General features: G+C 57.2%; 1 protein-coding gene across 8 annotated transcripts; it reads left to right on the top strand.

The window, feature by feature from the left end:
• Window positions 1-1620: 1620 nt before the first annotated feature.
• Trmt44 (tRNA methyltransferase 44 homolog) lies at window positions 1621-19313 on the top strand. Of its 8 annotated transcripts, XM_021260353.2 has the most exons (13): window positions 1621-2412; window positions 3584-3698; window positions 6056-6275; window positions 7560-7628; window positions 8477-8584; window positions 9077-9148; window positions 11259-11365; window positions 11874-12057; window positions 12760-12808; window positions 13081-13162; window positions 14353-14451; window positions 15019-15135; window positions 18709-19313. In XM_021260353.2, exons 1-13 carry the CDS (start codon window positions 1671-1673, stop codon window positions 18974-18976), a joined length of 2232 nt encoding a protein of 743 aa, XP_021116012.1. In that variant the 5' UTR covers window positions 1621-1670; the 3' UTR covers window positions 18977-19313. The 8 variants fall into 8 exon arrangements, 7 of the variants coding, with proteins under 7 accessions (XP_021116012.1, XP_004847408.1, XP_021116009.1 ...); XM_004847351.3 differs by lacking the exon at window positions 14353-14451 and having other exon boundaries at window positions 1622-2412; XM_021260350.2 differs by having other exon boundaries at window positions 1622-2412; window positions 12760-13162.
• The last annotated feature ends 250 nt before the right edge of the window (window positions 19314-19563 follow it).

Raw genomic sequence — 19563 nt, 5'->3', positions numbered from 1 at the left:
AAGGTGTTGAAATTGAATTGTGTTCCCTGAAAGATAAATGAAGTCCTAATCTTATCTGGCATGTGTGATCTTATTTCCAAATAGGGCCTTTGAGATGCTATTCACAAAAGGAAGAGGTGGGGGATATTGGGGTTAGTCTCCTTGACCTGTGCCCCACAGTGGGTGCCAAATGTTAGAACAAAAGGAAAAGACGCAGGATATGAGGTCATCGGTACAGGTTTATTTCAGAACAAACCTGAGAAGGACCACTCTGGCACTAGACACCAGATCAGTAACTCTTACACAGGCTCTAAGGTCTTTATAGGGTCATGAGCATATAGGGGGGCTGTAGAAAGAAAGTCACAATGGGACTTTTGAGGGGGAGAGTTCAGTAAAAAGGAGTTGTGGCTATCTTCCCAGAATGTGGCTTGGGGATGTACAAGGAGTTGTGTGCTGTTTGTCAAGAGCAAGGCTGAACCATGAATCTGAATTATAGGGTGTAGCTGTGCTTACTGAGCCTTGCTGACCCACGAGACACCTGCTGCAGCTGTACAAGCATAGCAGGGGGAAGGAATTAGTGGCGTCTGCTTAGACTAGGATGGTGGTGGTCCAATTCCTTCAGACATAATCAAGTTAAAATGAGTTTATCCTGGATGTGGGTGGCCCTAATAGCCAATGAGTGGTATCCTTATTAGAAGAGTAAAGGAGACTCGGGAAGTACAGGGAGATCATGATGTGACCGTGGAGATGGAGATCAGAAGGAAGTCAAAACATGGCAGGGGCACCAAGGATCACTGGTAACTGTAAAGCTGGGTTTGGAATAGGGACAGACTCTTCCTCAGAGCCCTCAGAACTGTGAGAGAATAAATGTGTCTCCCTTTGCAGTAATCTGTCACAGAAGCCCTAGTAATCTAACACAGACTGTATTTAAAAAACAACCCAGAGGATTAAAGATGCAACAGACTCTAGCAAGCAGGTGTTTGGGAGGCTGTGCCACTCAGTCGTCTTTTGCTGTATTTACTGCCACAGTATGGTCTGTGCTCTCCACTCTGATAAATCACATGACTTGAGTTAGTTTTCACTTCGCTTTGATTTTCAGAGATCCTTCAGGGAAGGACAAAATTCCAACTCGGTTGTGCTCACACTAAGGAATTACTGGCCCAACTCTCCTAGAAGGAAAGCAACTCGAAACGCAGGTACAGAAAGAAAGGGGAAGGGGGCCAGGGATTTAGTTCAGTGGTTTCGCCGCCTGCCCTGCAAGCGCAAGGACCCGAGTTCGATCCCCGGTACCAAAAAAGAAAAAAAATTTAAAAAGAAAGAAAGAAAGGGGCATTTTTCTAAGAGGCCCAGTCTTGGCCCCGAATCCCATCAATAATCCACACTGGGGCCGAAGGGTTTCAGGCACCCTGCGTGACGTGAATGAGCCCATAACTATGCCGCCTCCAGAGTCGCTTGCAAAACTCAGCTGTAACCACAGAACTTTCGGGCAGCCACGACTTTGGCTGGATTCCCAAAGGGAAAAACAGTATAAACAGCCAAAAGCCCTAACAGCTAAAACGGATACCAGCAGGTAACGCCACACAAGGCCGCCACTTCCGCTTCCGGCCAATCCCACCGCCCCTACCGGCACCGTGCCGCCGGAAGTGCGTCATCAACCGCGACGAAGCCTGGGTTCTTGCTGCCGGTGGATCATGGCGGAAGTGGGCCGGAGATCGGTGTGCGATTCCTACGCGCTGCTCCCTGGGGGTTTCTGGGCGGCGGTGGCAGTGTGGCTGGAGAGGCCGCAGGTGGCCAACAAGCGGCTGTGCGGCGCCCGCCTGGAGGCCCGCCAGAGTGCCACTTTGCCCCGGGCCGAGGCCCTCCGCCCCAGGCTGAGCGCGGGCCCGGATCAGGAGTGGGGCGCGGCCTTATGCAGACCTCAAGAGGGCCCGGGGACCCGCTGGGGTTCCCCCGAGGAAGACCACGGCACCTGGCCGAGCGCAGGCCCCGAGCAGGAACGAGGCGCGGCCTTATGCGGACCCCAGGAGAGACCGGGACCTGGCCGGAGTTCTGTCGAGGGGCATCCCGGTCCCAGGCCGGGAGTAGGTCCCGAGGAGGACACATCTTGTCTCAGACTTGAAGAGACTCAGGGCCCACCCCAGCAAGGGAAGGAGCAGAGAGAAGCAGCCGCAGCACCTCTGCTTGCGGAGCAGCCCCATAGGACTGGAAGCGGGGAGGAAGACGACCCCGCCGCTGATCTGGGTTCGCTCTGGGACCGTTTTTCTCAGAGTCTCGTCTGTGGTCATCCGGAGATGCTGTCATTCCTCACGCGCTCCGGAGCAGAATCACAGACAGAGGCGCCGCACGAACTCGACCTGGTCCTCAGAACTGTCATCCCGAAAACGAGCCCGCATTTCTTGGTTACAGCTCCGAGGAGAGAAATAGTCGTGCAGGGTAAGAACGTATTTGATAGTGAGAGAATACAATTAGATTGAAAAGCATTCATTAAACCTCAGGTCAGTGAAAAAGCCCTAAAGGTGCCGAGTAGGACACTTCCTTTTGTCGTGTTCTAGAGAGGTTGTAGGTTTGGATTGGTTTTTTGGGAGGGCCATATAGAAATATACTGTATGCCCTCAGGACAGAAAATGGGATAACTGATTGGAGTGGTTGGTGTCTGGAAGGCCTCAGGGAGAAGGTGAAGGATGTGCTGGTTGCTGAATGATAAATAGGAGTTTAGCAGGTAAAGAGACAAATGAAAGGGAAGCAGTGTACGCTGAGACCGATGCGAAAGAGCTTGGTGGTTGGATGGCTGGAAATGTCCTAGTTTTCAGTGTTTGTCAAATTTCAGACACTTATTTTGAGCATCTCTGGCCTTGAGTCTTCAGCCACTCCATGCCTCAAACTTCATTCAGCAGTGAATGAGTTTCCTATTGCTGCTGTAACAAGCTGCTGTTCTTTTTGCCTTCTGTGGAAGGTGGATTTTGATTGCTTATACTTGTTGGTGAATTGAGGCATATGTTCATCTCTAACTTTGATATTGCTAGTTTTTTATATCAAAAGAAAACATAATTGATTGTGGAGGTAGAACTTCATAAATCTAAGTTTCCATACAAACTGATGTAATGCCATAAATTCATGTTAGGGATAAGTTGCTCTGCAGGCATTTTGATGAGAAGGTGAGTGGAGGGTCCGGAGACCCTGAGACAAGAGGACTCTGTGTGAGGCGGGGCCCTGGGTTAGGAGTGCCTGGAACCTTGTGCAGTGTCCGAAACCAGCCTCTCGTGACTGAGTGATGTTCTACGTTGCCCGTGTCAGAAGATCAAGGTCATCGGCGACACTCAGCTAGGGCAGAGGCCCTTGTTCTCTCCAGCCGATGCGGCTCAGTCTTCCCTTAGCTCCTGGTGTGTGGGGGCTGTTGCAGTAAATAAGCACAAAGCTCCCACTGTGCTCCCCCCCCCACACACACACACACACACACGCACGCACGCACGCACGCACGCACACGAAGTCTCTAAGGGAGGGAAGCCTCCTGATATACTCCTTACTGTTGTCTCTGCTCTGATGAGACACCCAGCTAAGCAGTTGTAATCTGTCATCATTGTCTGTCTTTCTTTTTTTTTTCCAGATGTCCCCAATGGAACTGTAACTTTCTTACCTCTGGAAGAAGATGATGAGGGGAATTTAGAGGTGAAGATGAGCAATGTGTATCAGATTCAGCTCAGTCGCAGCCCAGCAGAATGGTAAGACCTGGACAGCCGATTGCTGCCTCCCTGCTATGTGATTTTGGTCCACCGATAGCAGAGTGGGTCCTCATTGATTGATGTCTCTGCTGGTTCTTGCTGGCGCTGGTCCTGTGTGTGAGTTGCAGCCTGGCTGACTGGAGTGGGTGGTGCTGCCTTTCCTGTTGTGTATTTGGCTCATTGTGTTGAAGGATTGGGTGCCAGTGGGCTTTTGGAAAATCACTGGATCTACCTTCATTGAGTGAATCATGTGTGGATGAATTCGTAGCTGAATGGGTTGGGAGGAAGTGGGGCGGTGGGCTTGTGTCTTTGAAGGGTATATTTTGTCCCAGCCCCTTCCTCCCGGCTCTACCCCGCACCCCTTCCTGGCAGCCATCCTGTGAGCAGCTCTGCTCCACCATGCCCTACTGCTGTGATGTTTCTGCCTCGCCACAGGCCAGAAGCAATGGAGCTGGCTGTGGACTGAAACCCCTGAAGCTGTGAGCCAGAACAAATTTTTCCTCCTTGAAGGTGACTCTGTCCCAGTGACAGCAGGGCTGACAAAGACAGAAATGTTTATGGAAGGGTGCTCTAACCAGTACCTCGAGCCTGTGTGATGTTTGGGCTTCTGCAAAGAATGTGGCATTTGGTTGATTTCTGCTTCATTCTTTTAAAATGAGTGAGTCAGTGGAAGGGTGAGTCTGCTCCTTGCTCCCCCACTGATGCTGAGAGCCATGCCTGGCCAGCCCATTCTAGGCTATTCCTTGGTGTCGCCATGCCTGGCCAGTCCCATCGAGGGCATTCTTGGGTGTCATGCCCTCTGCACTTGGCTGCTGAGAGAGCAGAGGGCTGAAAAGGCAGAGCATAGGTTTGGCGTTGGACACCCTGGGCGCTCCCACTGGTGGTACGCCCTTGGTCTGTCACTCTGCCTCCTTGGCCATCTGCCTTCTCACCTGTGAAGCGGGTCTGGTAATCGTAGCCTCTGAGGGGGGGCTGGGCTGGGCTTCCAAGAGGTCTGTTGCAGGCTTATAGCCTGGGGAAGTACATAGTCCCTAGGAGCTGTGGCCCTGAGAACCATCGAGAGTCACCCTGAATTGTCGAGGACCTGCCCTGGTGCCTGAGATCCTCGGTGCGCTCGCCTGTGCTCACGCCTGGCTTGAGCTCATGCCTGAGCTGTCAGTGAGCTCCAAGGAGACACCCGAGGGAGTGTGCTTAGGCAGCTGGCAAGCGCCGGGTGCACTGGGTGCTCTGGGCAAATTTGTCTCAGGACTCAGGTTGACTGTTCTTTGATGAACCCCAGGGGACTGGCTGCCACCCCATCCTTTCAGGATGGCATTTCCGGTGTGACCCCCGCCAGGCGGCTGTCACTGCATCCACTTGGGCACCAGCCACACCGGGGGGCCAGATGCCCTGCATTCCAGTGGAGCACGGGTGTGAGGCAGGTCGGATGGTTCCTTTTTAGCAGGGCTGTGTGCCCAGCCCGTGCCAGGTGCTGGCGAGGAAACCCAGATAAATGGCTTTGAGCCAGGGACCCTCGGGAGGAATGGCAGCGCTGTGCCTGACGCCTGTCAGGCGGGTGGGGAAGGTGACAGGCAATGGGAAGCCTGACTGAATGGGGAGCAGGCCTGCAGGCCTCTGGGGATGAGGGGAAAGGGCCCCAAGGCCAGGGGAGGAGAGGGAAGCCCTGTCCACAGAGCCCTGCAGGCAAAGGAAGCAGCGGGGCCTTCCCAGCCCCTTCTGGTTCTGACACCCGAGGCTCTTGGGTCTGGATTGTGTCCCTCCGATGCGCCCTGGCTGCAGAAAGCCTGCAAGTCCCAGCTCTCCTCAGATTGACTGACCACTCACACTTGTCCCGGGCCAGTCCCAGCCTCTCTCCTCCAGCAGCCTTGTCCTGGGTGTTCTTTGGGACCCACCTTGAGTGTCGCCTCTTTGCTTGTAGCCATTTTTCTTGGGCTCAACAAACTTGATGCTTTCTCCTCAGCATGCTGCCCAAGCTGTAGGCCTAGCATCGGGCACTGTTACCTGGGTGGGTCCCACCTGCCCTCCGTGGGCTGCAGGCTTTCATTCCTTACTGAGCACGTGGGTGGACAGGGCCCCTGGGTATCTGGGTCTGCCAGGGCAGAGAGGAAGCCGAGCAGACCAAAGCCATGGGCACGAAACACGTGCTTCCAGGCTGGAGAGGCCTCACTCTGTGGTACAGCGTGCTTTTCTCTAGTGGAGGACACATCTGTAACTGCCCCCAAATCGTTTTATGGTTTTTGGTAAAATATTTTGTAATAAATCGATGGTTTCTGCTCTTCTTTTGGTAAATAAACAGGTAGCTTAAAACTGAAAATCGTAACCAGCCCTGCTTACTCATATTTCTCTTGCTTTTAAAGGTTCATATCTGTTTTGATTTTCTGTCCAGAGAAGTGGCAGTCGGATGGGGCTATCTACCCCAGATGCACCTGGCTGGGAGGGGAGCTGCTGGGCAGGCTGGCCCGGTGGTGCGTGGCCAGCAGCAAGCGCGAGCTCAGAAGCACCCTCTCCCTCGTGTCCATCGGGAGGTACAGCGTGCTGTACCAGGAGCTCAAGGAGAAGTACAGGGACATGGTTAGGGTGAGTGCCGGCCAGGAGCCCTGCTGAGCGAGGTGACATGACCGTGAGTCCCGGGCCCTGCCGTGTGTTCAGATGGCAGAGGCTGAGGAGTCCAGACTCGTCTGCTTAGTGGTGGTGCTGCAGGCCGCACTCGAGCAGCCTCAGATGTAGTGCGGAGGGGGGCTGTTTCTTTTTTCTTGGACGTTATTTTTTTCAATAGCTCAAAGGGGAAGTTTTAATTTAATTGAATATTGAATTTTAGTTACTAATTACCTGTAATTCTTTATTATAAATTTAGAGATTTATAAGAAAACATACAGTAAGCTAAAGTACAGGCAGGCACTGTGCCGATGGGCTAAATCCCTGGCCCTGGAAAGCTAAAGTACAAAAGAGTGTACCGTACTTCCAAAGGAGATAGATTTCATGATAGCGTCTCCTTTGATTAGTCACCTGTGCTGTGATGAGCACCCCAAAAGCCGTAGGCTTGAAGCAGTGAACGTTAACACTGCTGGTGCACCTCGAGCGTTGTGCATGGGGTGAGCTGTCACCGCTGGGCTCTGCTGTTCCGCAGCCCCCGGCCCAGTGGCCTTCCACCATCCCACTGTTGACTCAGTACCTTCGAGAAGGTGCACACACTTTTATGGGTTTTTAAATGGTTCAGAGCAATGGTTCGTCTGAGTTGTCACGTGCTCCTCCCGAGATCAGCCTCAATGCTTCACCTTGGTCTTTGGCTTTTCCTCTCTGCCAAGCCTGTTCTGCACATTGGTGATTTTAGCAGTAAGGCTGAGGCACCTTTGCTCAGCCAGTGCAGCCTGTGAGGTGCCTCGATGGCCATCCTGTTAGTCAGGCCTAGGCTTTGTGCTCATGTCGCAGGGGCCCGGCTGGTCCCCAAGAGACTGAGGGTGGGTGTGGGAGGGTGGGGGCTGGAGCCTTGCTCTCTGGTCCCTGGCCTGTTTCTTTCCTCACTCCTTCGTTTCTTTGTTCATTGTCTTTATCCAAACGAGTGTGGGGAAACTGTAGGCGAGCATTTCCTCTGATGTCCAGGTGCCTGTATTGCAAAATCTTGTTTTGGGTTACAGTGTATTGACGTGTCCTGTTACACACATGTAGCACGGTAATTTTGTGTGTCTTTATGTAAATCTCATAAAAAATCAATTGTAAATTTGCACTTTGGGGAGGAGCTTATAATTTTTATTTGATTGTGGGATCAGTTCAGTTGGAGTTATGCTTTTTAGGGTGCTTTAAGTCTGTAAAGTAGTAGGGAAACTGAATGACAGTTTACATATGATCTCGAAAAACTTGCAGGTGTGGCCAGAGGTGACTGATCCTGAAAAGTTTGTCTACGAAGATGTGGCTATTGCGTCCTACCTGCTGGTAAGAACTTCCGCGGAGTGCGTGAGGGCCGCTGCAGGCAGAGGCCACTAGTGAAGGACATTTACCAGCTCCATAGCTTGCCTGGTCATTGGGTGTTCGCCCAGGTCAGTTAGGGTGTGATGGTTTCACTTTGCTAGGTACTATGTGTAAATCAAGCTTGGACTGTGCCCTGAACTCCAAGTGCAGGCTGGACTGTAATTAACAGCGACTGAGGAGGAGTGGAGGAGTGGAGGAGCGTGAGCCTTCGCTCTGGGCCTCGGCATCTCTGCCCCCAGACCTTTCCTTAGCTGCTCACCAGCCCATCAAATTCATCCGTGACCTCTAATTTAGTACTGTAGGTTTGATTTTTTTATTCATCAAATGTTTGGGCTAAATAATTTCCAGTTTCCCTTCAATTTTGAATTTCTCTTAGATGGTTTAGAAATAGCATGTTTTTGGATTATCAAAGTATACAAAACTTGAAGGATATAGGGAAAGCATGAAGAGGCTATCATATCTAGAAAGCCATGCCCACAGATAACCAAGCAAATGTGGGCTCTTTTTTTGGTGGGGGTGGGTGGGAGAGGCGTTCGAGGTGGGGCCCCGCGCCTGCTGGGCCTGTGTTCTAGTGTTCAGCTGCACCGCAGCCCCGAGTCTGGACTCCTGTTGAACAAAGCTCCCTTCATTGCCTCAGACCAGCGGGGATGGGTGGGCCCAGCACCCTCCAGGCAGAGGCCCAGGCCCTGAGACAAGGCTCCTCCCTCCACCCTCCCAGGCAGGCATTTGCCAGCCCTGGTGGGACCTGTGTCTCCTCACCCTTGAGCAGAGTGAACTACCTGCTGCTCTGCTCCGCCTTTCTCTTTCCTCAGATCCTGTGGGAAGAGGAGCGAGCCGAGAGGGGTGTGAGCACCCCACAGTCGTTTGTGGACTTGGGCTGTGGGAATGGCCTCCTGGTCCACATCCTATGCAATGAAGGGGTGAGTGCGCCCTGTGGCCTCGCCTCCTGTGGCCCTTGTAGCTGCCGGCAGCAGGAGCAGCGTGCACAGCTGTGGGAGTTCGAGCGGTGTGAGATGCGCCTCTGCGGGTTCATACGGAGGAGTGTGGTGTGGGGCCTGGGAGGTGCCTGCGCCCCTCCTTCCTTCATGGAGAGAAGTGGGGCCCCTTGGGAGAGCCCGCAGGGGAAGCCCCGTTACCCGGAAACTGACCCAGGTGGGGAGTGAAGTGCTGCCTCTGGTTCTCATGAGACTCCCTGGGCACTGGCTGGACCAAAGGCCACTGTGGTCCCTTGAAGACTCCAGTGACTGCTGGCAGGGTTCAGTTCAGGTTCCTTCCCGGAGCACTGAGTGTTGCCACAGAGCTGAGACTGCGCTGTACCGGCGGCAAATGCCAGGGTCTCCTGCCCGCTGCTGGTGGCAGAGCTTTCCCTCGGTACTGCTGCTTTTCAGTGATGCATTGAATTGTTATTTCAGCATCCAGGCAGAGGGATTGATGTCCGAAGAAGGAAAATCTGGGACATGTATGGACCCCACACTCAGCTAGAGGTACTGGCATTGCCGTGTGCGGACCTGTTGGAGTGGCTGTCTGTGTAGTCAGTGCAACATGCTCACCATGCACATCCCGCTGGTCTGAGGACTTGGAAATTAGACAGGGCAGGGCCAGGGATTTAGCTCAGTGGTTCCGCCACCTGCCTCGCAAGCACAAGGACCCAAGTTCGATCCCCGGTACCAGGAAAAAAAAAAAAAAATTAGGGCAACTTGAGGCTGCCCACAGCTGTCGGTGAGCCTGTGGCGCACATTTGTGCTCCGTGCGGGCTGCCGGGTGCTGCTGGGCCAGAGCCTGTGCCGAGTATCTGTTGCATGCTGTCCCTGGCAGGCGGCCTGTGCAGACATTCCAGCATTGGTTTCGGCTGCCCTCCCTCTGGGTGGCGCTGTGGGCACAGCTGCCAGGCTTGCCTCTAAAGGTTTGTGCACAGCTGAAGTGTGCGGGGTGATGCGGTCAGGTCCCTGGCTGCAGGGGACAGCGTGTTGGCTTGCTGATCCTGGTGAGCCGATGGGCTGGGTCCTCAGCGGCCAGTTGCAGCCGTGACTCCTCCTCCACCCCTGCCCCACGCTGACTCACACTCGAATTTGAAAAAAAGATCCAGTGTTTTCATTTCATCTGTAAATAGAAAATAAAATTTTGAGACTATTTAGAGACTAATATTGCGAAAAAGGAAAAGGATTCAAGGAAGGGAAGCTTGCTGTAGCTGCCTTGCATCTCTTTATGTATTTATTTTTCATTACGCTTTGCTGCATTCTGATTTGTAACTGCTTGTACATTCGCGCGTCACAGTGAGTGATTAAATCCCATGTGAAGGGCATGGGTGACCCAGCAGGTGTGCCAGGGAGGCTACCGGTGTGTGCAGGGTGGGTTCTCATGCACCTGGTGAGGCTGCTTAGCTCATGAGGCGAGGACAGAGCTGGCCCAGGGTGGTGCCTTGGGAGCGGCCCGAGGTTCTGGTGTGGGCTTGGCTGCCCGTGCCATGGCTCTTCTCTGGCCTGCAGAAGCCCTGCCCGAGCCCCAGGTAGCATAGCTCCCCATCTCAGCACCAGCGTGGCTTACTCCAGTGTCCAGGACGGGGGCTTTGGTGGTGCTTTCTGCCCCAAGGACATTGTCACACCAGGGTGGTCTTGTCAGCAAGTTCACGGTATCTGTGGGTTTCCCGCTAAAGGGTCCCCCAGTGCAGGTCAGTTGTGGCATGGAACTTCTTTTCTTTCACAAATCTCTCTTCTTTGAAAAGCCTCATTTGATTGTAAGCTAGAAGGTGTTAAGAAAAAATGGCTGTTTACAACAGCAGCATTGTGATGACTGCAAATTATCTTAGTCTTGCGAAGCTGTATGCAGAGTAGGAATGTTGTGTTTGTCATCCCGGGTAAAGCTTTCTGAGAGGGGCATGGCTGTGTCCCCAGGGCCTATGTGTGCCCAGATGGCTGCAGTGTGACTGTGGCAGTTACTTGAGTGTAAGTTATGTCTGGATTAATTGAAGCAACAGAAAGACACATGGGCGCATTTCAATCAAGAATGAATGGGAATCGGTTTATTTTTCCAGCCGTAGATTGTTATGTACTTAACTGGTCAAACAGTACTGTGTTCTGTTTTTAACGTCTACATAGAGGACCATGCCATGTCGTTTACTTAAGAACCAGAACAGGTGTAGAATCTCCGCCTGCGGCGTGTCTGCAGGAGGCCGTGGTAGTGAGAAAATGGGCCTCACTCCCACTCCACTCCTTCTGCACCCCGGGGCCTCTTTCCCTTTCAGCGCTCTGCAGCATCAGAAAGCATGGGGCGCAGAGGTGACAGCGCCAGGCAGACGACTTGAGAGGGACTTGTGTGCACAGTCACCTTCAGGCCCGGCCAGGTGTTCCTTCTGTGTCCTGCCACAGGGTGACAGGTCACGCTTCCATCTCTCCTAAAGGTCCTTTCCGAGTTCACATAAACAGCGCATTTCCAATCTTGGACGGCGGTCAGCCTGGCTGGAGTTCTCGGGGCGGCCCTGGGCCGTGGCCGTGGTGTGCTCCCTCAAGGGCCGACGCTGCTGCCTCCTTGCTCTCAGTGCCCCGGCGGCCCTGCCCGAGGCTCATGCTCTTGTCTCGGCTTGTGCTTCTCTCTCAGGAAAATGCCATCACCCCGAGCGCCCAGACCCTCTTCCCTGCTGCAGACTGGCTGATCGGGAACCACTCCGACGAGCTCACACCCTGGATCCCTGTCATTGCGGCCCGGTGAGAGGAGAGGGGCGTGTCTTGTCCTTCACACACGCTCTGGGGCGGGCGGGCGCCCCGACTGGGTCATTGAGCCCTGGGAGCAGGGTGAGCTCAGGCTGCTGAGACGGCGTTTCATTGGGGGGTATGTGTATATACATGGGCTAAGTTTAGGGTAAATCCCACCTGTTGCACTTTGGAACGTGGCTGGCCCTTGCCGCACCCACCTCTGAGTTGCTGTTTCCTAACTGAAATCTCAGACTACTTCAGAAAATTTATACCACAGTTCACCAGGATAACTGTGGTGGGAATTCATCTTTTGTCAATAATTGGACTCGTGGGATTGAAGGACACGCCGTGCTGCGTTGCTCTCGCAGACTCAGCTGGGGAGGCTGAGGTTCGCTCTCCATGTAATAAACCATACCGAGCAGGACCGGGAGTCCTCGCATTGCCTTGCGCCTTTGCCGTGCAGCTTCCTGCTGGTCCCGACGAGCCTGCTCGAGCCCATGTCTCTGCTTGGACTCTCCAGGTCTTCCTACCACTGCCGGTTCTTCGTGCTGCCCTGTTGCTTCTTTGACTTTGCTGGCAGGTTCTGCCGCAGGCAGAGCAGGAAGACCCAGTACCGCGAGTACCTGGACTTCATCCGGGAGGTGGGAGAGGCCTGCGGCTTCCACATGGAGGAAGACTGCCTTCGGATCCCTTCCACCAAGCGGGTGCGGGTGCGGGTGCGGGTGCGGGTGGCGTTGGCAATAGAGCCAAGGTGCTGCTCTGCTCCTGAGATCAGGCAGAGTGGCTGGCAGATTGAGTCCCAGGGGCTCTGATGCCAGTCAGCTTTGTTTGATCACCTGCTCCCTGGCTCTGTGGCTGATGCCCACATGAGGTGCAGAAGGAGGCCCCCCGGCACCGCCACTGGGGACACAGGAGGGTGGTTCACACGCATGGACACACCTGGCGCCTGGGTCCTCACTTTGGCAGGGCCTTGCAGAGCCTGTTCTCTCTCAGCCCTGCGGGCCCCTCTAGGCCTCCTTGTGTCTGCTGCCCCGGGGCGGTGTGCGGCCCAGGGAGGTGGGCGCCAGGGCCATGTTCAGGGCAGTGAGCAGCACTGAGCTCAGCCATGTGAACTCCTAGCTTGGACGCCTCCCGGGGGAGCTGTGAGGCTCTGTGTGATGAGCCCGGCCGTGTACCTCTGCCGCTCGCTACCTCAGGGCTACAGGTGTAGCTCAGCAGCAGAGAGTGCTTGCTTCATACACCAGGCCCTGGGTTCCAGCCCAGCACTGGGGGGGAAAAGGCTTATTGTTTTTGGTATCAGATGTCTGTAGTTTTCATGTAATCTGTACTCCAGAGCAGAAGTCCAGGAGCACGTTGGCATAGCACCTGAGCCGGCTGAGACACTGACTTGCTCTTTGCAAATGCAGGTCTGCCTCATCGGGAAATCCAGAACGTACCCGCCTGCCGAGGAAGCAGGTGTGGATGAGCGGAGGACTTGGTACCTTCACAGCAGGCGGGGCCTGTCTGGCGGGGGCCCCCTCTGTCCTGCACCCCAGGCCGCTGCCTGCAGTTCCGATCACCCAGATGGCGACAGAACCGGGGGCACTGGGGCTCAGTGTGACCTGGAGGTCTCGGAGGCCCAGGCTGAGGGACTCTGGCTGCCCGGATTCCAGCCTCGGGAAAAGGTGGAGCGCGTGAGGAACTGTGCCTCCCTCCCTCGAGACTTTATCGACCAGGTGGTTTTGCAGGTGGCAGATTTGCTGTTGAACAGAAGGAAGTCACACGCAGGAAGTCCTCGGGAGGGGACTTGCAAGGCCTGGAACGGAGGAGGTAGGCTGCCCAGCGGCCTGGCTGTGGCACCAGCAGGCACATTGTGTGTCCTTTGTGGTCCCCTGAGCTGGCGAAGCCCCTGGTGTGACCGGGAGGTTGGCATGGGGCACTTGATGCCCAGGGAGGAGGCCAGGGCGGGCTCTTACTCCACCTTTCAGACACAGGGGCAGGGGCCATGGCCAGGGCTGCTTGCTTTCAGTCTAGAAATTATGCAGCGAGAAATCACGTTTCTCAATGCCAGGAAAATGCCCTTTCCCCTTGAATCCAAGGCCGGAATTAGAAATATTATAATTTGGTAATGTAATTCTCCATGAAATCCCTCAAATACTAGAATCCGTTTGGAGAAGAGGGAACAGTTGTATCATTCTCGTGGATGACTAGTGGCTTTCAAGAGTGACAGGCCTGAAGGACAAGCTGCTGTTACACTTACTAAAAGGTTGATTTCAGTTCTTTAAAACCTTAGAACCTTCCGGCCTCCCAAAGGAGCTGGGGGGCGGACATGCTTCTGGGCGCAACACTGGAGTTGTGGGTTTGGCCACCAGAGGGCGGTGTGGGGATGTCTGCGGAGTGGCACCTCACAGACCTGCTCCTGCAGTTTGGGGACAGGAAGGACAGCAAGGAGCCCGTCCGTCTCTCTGCCCCTTCTCAGCACAGCATAGGCAACTCGGGGTAGGGCAGTAGTCCCTTCTCCCCCGGCTCATTGTCCTCGTCTGTGACTGCAGGGTCCAGTTTCCTCCCTCCTCCCCCTGCTCACCTCAGGCACACATGAGGACAGAGCTGCTGTGCATTCTCCCTCCAGAGTGGCCCTAGCTCAGTGTGAAGGTAGCCGGTGTGACTGCAGACTGGCCACCTGGTTCCCCGGAATCTGGGCTGGGCACTGGGCCATTGTAGGTCTGTAATTTGGTTGCAGGAGAGGAGCTCTGTGCACTTTGACTTCCTGTCCACGGCAGTGATGTGGGTGGGGAGATGCTGGCCTGTGCTGGGGACAGGAAGTCCTTCCATGAGCAGATTCCAGGAGAGGTGGCTCTGAGAGATGGCCCCATCCGGTCCTGCCTGTCCCTGGGCAGGCCTGCAGGTCTCCAGCTGCCTCTGGCTGGGAGAGCCTGCTCCTCAGGGATGCAGTAGCCTTAGGGCCTGTGGTCATTGGACATCCTGTCCTCACCACCCCACCTGCCTGCCCTCGGGCACAGGACCTGTGCATCTCGGAGCCCTTGGCATCTTGGGCCTGGGCGTCTCCCTGTGCAGGACACTGCTGAGAGACAGCAAGAAGGGTCCCTGCCTCAGGACAGGTGAGCACAAGTGAGGCTGCTGGGTTCTGGTCCACACTTACCTGCGTCCAGGTGGGAGGGCGCAGGTGAGGTGTGAGATCCTCTGCCTGCCAGCAGGAGGCTCTTACCAAGTATACCCAGGGAGACCACCCTGGTCTCGTGTTCAGTTGGAGATTGGGTAATAAACTGACCTCACTGCCGCCAGGCTTTCCGATTAGGGAGCTTGCAGGAACGCAGGTTCCCAAAGCCGAAGTCTCTGGAGGTGGAGCCCATCCCTGGGCAGGTGCTCTCCTGTCACACCTCATGCCCTGGCCCCGAGCCTGCTGCTCTGGCTGCTGGAGCAGTCGCCATCCCCTTGTGGGAGATGTCCAGTCTGCACCGCAGGGAGAACCGCACTGTGCCTAGCTCGGGCGATGCCGTAGTCACCCCTGTGTGAGCTGTGTGGGCAGCCAAGCTGTCCCTTCGTTAGAGACACTGAGGCCGCCTGCTAAGCACGCGAGGGATTGGCGCTGCAGGACTTGAAGGCGGGCTGGGCTTTGTGGGGCTTGGCAGAGCTGCCTGGTCACAGGTGTGTAACGCTTCCAACAGAGAGCCTGTCCTTGGCAGAAGTGGCCTGGCAGCTGGACAGGGCGACCCTGCGGAGGCTGAAGCACGAGTGCGGAGGCCTGCAGACGCTGCTGCGCAACAGCCGCCAGGTGTTCGAAGGTGAGGGAGGCCGCGGCGGGGCCCCTGCGAGCGCTCTGGCCCCACTCTCCTCCCTTCCCCTCTACTCACTGGAGTGGCTTATTTCCGGGGAGCTGAGGCCTTCCGAAGCTGGAAGTGGACGCAGTCCCCTGTGCCCACCCTGGCCGTCCCAGCCTTGTCCCTCGGGGCGGGGCCGTGGCCACTCTGCCGTCTTGGACTCTCAGCCCCTGGCCCAGCCCACACCCGGCCCATGCCTGCTCCCGTCCAGGATGCCGGAGTCCATCCACTTCGCCTTCTCCTCACACGAGCAGGTCGGAAGGCCTGGTGGCAGTGTCCCCTGTCACCTGAGAACTTGGCTGGGGTGGGGCGCACAGCTTTGCCTTTGGTCAGCTGCAGGTGATGCTGCCAGAGCCGCGTCGGTGTGGAGCTGGGGTGCCAACCCAACCCTCAGTCTAAGGCTGGTGAATCTGTGCCGTGAGGCGGGGCTGGGCTCGCCTGCACCAGTGCCCCGGGTTCCAGATCTGCATGTGGGCGGAAGGACCGTGGCCTGGGTAGTCACAGTGTATATACCCAGGTCCGAAAAGTGACAGAGGTCCACAGTGCTTGCGATCTTGTGAGCTTTCGGGTGGCACCGAGATGGAAGGAATTTTAGGTCTGCATCTCCTCCCCTGTGCCCTCCAGTGTGCTGCGCTCACCTCCTGGAGCTGCTCTCCCTTTTGCTTGTAGGAGTATTAACACAAACCCACTGACCGCACCAGTGTCCTTCCAGGGCATCTGCAGAGACAGTGATGTCTTCTCGTGCCTCCACTTTGCCCTGGGCCCCAGTCCCCACATGCAGGGAGGTGCGGCCTCAGGAAGCCTTTACTTGAGCAGTGACCCTTGGGCTGGGGCTGCAGAACAGGAGCTAGGGCTCCTGCAAGGCCTTCCCTGCCTAGGGGCTGGTGGTGCTGCTGCCATCCAGGAGGATGAGGCCTTGGCCGGTGCGAGGGGCGGAGCCCCGGTGAGGGAGGGGGTGGCCGCCCTGGGACCTGCTGTCTGTGCTTGCTGTGTGGCACTGCTCCTTAGCAGGCTGCAGGGTCCCTGCTGCCTCTGCATTGCACTAGGCGGGTGGTCAGGCTGCCCCGGGGGAGTCAGCTGGGGACACATGGGTGACAGAAGTGCAGCTCTGCACCTCAGCCCACAGACCCTAGGCCTGGGGATTAGAGTGCTTGCCGCGCCTCTTCCCTGCCCTCCCCGCATGTGCACACGCGCCCTGTGTGTGAGAGCGAGTGTGTGCACAGGAGCAAGGGTGTACGCCCGTGTCCCAGCTTCTCAGGAGTGCTGCAGGGGCAGGGCGTCTGTGTGGGCATGGGCGGGCAAGGCCGGCCGGAGTTGCTGAGCTGGGCATCTGTGCCTGGAATCCACTCTTCCTCCACGGGGCTTTAATCCATTAAAGCACTTGCTGCAGCCCGAGGGAGTCCACTTCTTTCTGTTTTCCCAGCACATTTTTGTCTTTGAATTCGCAAGAGCGCCTTCCCCCACGGTCAATATGCATGTGTGCAATGCCTCTCTGCAGTGCGCTGGGGCAGGGGTGGTTTGGGAGCCACTTCTGAGTAGGCGGGTGGGGGCCGAGTCCAAGTAAACATTCTCCTTCCAGTCATGCAGAAAGTATGCTGGAAGCTGGGTCTTATCTCTGGCTGAGGTTCTTCAGTTTTGTTTTCTAAACTAACAACTAATGTGGCTGTTCTCAGGGAACGAGCGAGGGTGGGGTGAGGAAGGAAGAGGGCTTCCAGCGACTGGGGTCAGCCGGTGCTGCACGCCTCTGTGCCTGCCGAGTCCGCAGAGTCCGCAATCGTGAGAAGTCCCGGGTGCGAGGCTGAGAGGCCAGGGCCTGCTCGGGCCCTGCTCAGTGGCGGGCCTCATCCACGCTCGGCTGGAGTGGCCAAGTGTGGGCCGGGCCCGGGCCTCGGTGGAGAGGCAGTGACAGCCCAGCCATGTCTGCCCTGGGCCTGAGCTGGGTGTTGGGGGGCGCCGGCGTCTAAGGCCGGGGAGATGGGCCGCTCGATGTGCACCGAGTTTCAGTGTGAGGAGCTAAGTGAGCTGGAGTGGCTCGGACTGTTCCTGCGACCCCATTGTCAAATTAGGAGCACGTTGGCACAGGAGCAGGGCCCGTTGGTGGTCCGGCTAGGGGCTAGGAGCTGGCCGCTGTGTTTCCGAGGCCCGCTCCTCTGGCACCTTCTGCCCAGGGTGTTGGGTGTTAGGAGGGGCTGCAGAGCTGCCCTGTATCCTGGGGCCTAGGCAGCAGCATTGCCAATGCTGCCCCGGCACCTGCTGCTGCCCTCTCCGGGGCCCCCATCCTGTTTTTCGGGTCCCCCGGGCTGTGTTCCCCAGTTTCCCAGGGCAGGGGCTCGGCTTGGGGGTCTGGCTCCCAAGTCTGCATGGAGGCCCCAGGCTGGCCCTGCCTGAGGGCCCTGGTGGGTGTGCTTGCCCCCGAGGCTCCCCTGGAATGCACAGTGGGTTCTGGGCCCAGATAACCACTCCAGCCCTGGTCCCGCAGCAAGCGCGTCCGGCCAAGTGAGCCGAGGCTGCCTGCCTGGGTCAGGGTGGGGAAGACGGGCTCTGGTTTGCAGCAAGGTGCCACAGAGGGCTCAGGTCCCTGCAGACGGATCCTCCCCGCTGTCCCTCAGGTCGGGATGGGAGGCGCCTCTCTCTGGCTCCTTTTTCTGTTTTGAGGGGAAAGATGGTGCCGACCTGCAGCTCTGCTGGCTGCTCTCAGGGGCACGGTGGCCGCCAGGAACTGACACAGTGAGGCCCTCATCCCACGCCTGCCTCTGGGGTCGGGAGACAGCCTCGGGGAAGCCCGGTGGGCTCGCTTGCCTTGGATTCCTTTCCCGTGGCAATGTTGGCTCCACGGCATGAGAAAGGCCAGGGCCGCCCGGGGGCCTCAGCCTGACACGGCCCCTGCTCCTCAGCCCAGCATCGGGCCCGCCCTGCCCGCATGGTCCCTGTGCCACCGCCCCACCAGCCTCCAGGCTGGTGTCTGTGCAGTGAGGCCCTTCCGTCCTCCGGCTCCCAGGGCTGTGTCCCCACGCCGTGGGCGTCTGGAGGGCTGGAGTGGCGGAGACGCGTGGGCCCGGCTTACTTCATGCCACCGGGGGCCCGGCCTCCACCTCCCTGTTCGCCTTTGATGCTGACACGTGGAGGCCGGTGCCCAGCACAGGTGTCCTGTGTGGGTCTCACGCTGGGTTCCCTGGCCAGGGACAGAGCCTGCGACACACTGGTCCCAGTCTGCCGGCCACCTGGAGGCGTTAGGGCCACGTGTGACCACCCTAGTCCCCAGCCCTCCGTCCTGCTGGCCAGCTCCACAGGGGTCCCCTGGGCTTTCACGGGGCTCTGTCCTCATCTGCTCCGGGTCCCTGATCATCCGGCCTTGCTGGCCCCTTCTACGGATCCCCAGGCCCCTCAGCGCCCAGCGGGGAGTGGGCACACGTTCTCTGCTGTGGCCTGGCCCTGGCTGGTGTCAGTCTTCCACGCGGTGGGCGTGTGACGAAGCCCCGAGAGTTAACGGGTATCTGGGGTAACGTCCTGGCCCTGTCTGCTTTGTCCACACCTCAGTTCTGGACGGCCGAGTCCACATTCGCGACTGGCGGCGGGAGCTGCAGAGGGAGAAGCACCCAGAGGCCAAGCGGGGACCGAGTTCGGAGGCCTTCAAGACCCGCATCTGCTGGTTCTTCACGCACCACCCCGACGGCTGCGTGCTGCCTTCCACCAGCTGCCCGTTTGCCCATGGGCCCCAGGAGCTGCGCCCGCCCCGGCCCCCCAAGAAGAAGAGGCAGGTGCCGTGAGCCATCGTCCTTGGAACCAGGCCTCCCGAGGTCGCTGACCTCCCCGTGCAGGAAGCAGATGCCTCAGAAAGGCCACTTCGCTCCGTGGTGGCCTATTGGTGTTGGGCAACGTGGGCTTAGCCCGCTTCCCGAGGGGACCTGGAGCAGAGCCCACTCCAGGCCTGTCCAACGCTAGCCTCCTGGGCCCCGCCTCACAGGTGAGGCTTTCGGCTGGAGCAGTCCCGAGCCCGACAGCAGGCCAGCACGCCGCAGCTCCACACCTGGCTACTCGGGCCCAGACTGAGCTCCCGGCCACCTCCTCCCTGTGCGCCTCGGTCTGAGCTATGACAGTTCTGTTGACTTCCTGAAAGAAGCCCTATGCATTTCCGTTTAAAATCGTCTCCACAGTTTTACACAGGAGCTCACACACATTACACTCTGTCTGTAGGCTTGTCCTGGTGGGGCCCTCTTCTGTCCCTGGTGAGGGCAGGCTCCGAGTCACTCAGTGAGGAGAATCAGCTCACTGCAGGCACCGTGGGCTCCTGGCTCTGAGCAGGTCCCGGGGTCCCCAGAGACGGCCCTGTGGGGGTGTGCAGCCCTGCAACCCCGAGAAGTGCTGCTCCCCTGCTGGGATGGCTCAGGCCCT

This window comes from Heterocephalus glaber, unplaced genomic scaffold, assembly GCF_053883595.1.
Source record: "Heterocephalus glaber isolate CG9 unplaced genomic scaffold, H.glaber_assembly_v1.0 deba00001509, whole genome shotgun sequence".
NCBI lineage: Eukaryota > Metazoa > Chordata > Mammalia > Rodentia > Bathyergidae > Heterocephalus > Heterocephalus glaber.
Note: the sequence above shows the minus strand (reverse complement) of the source record. Positions and strands in the feature narration are given on the sequence as shown.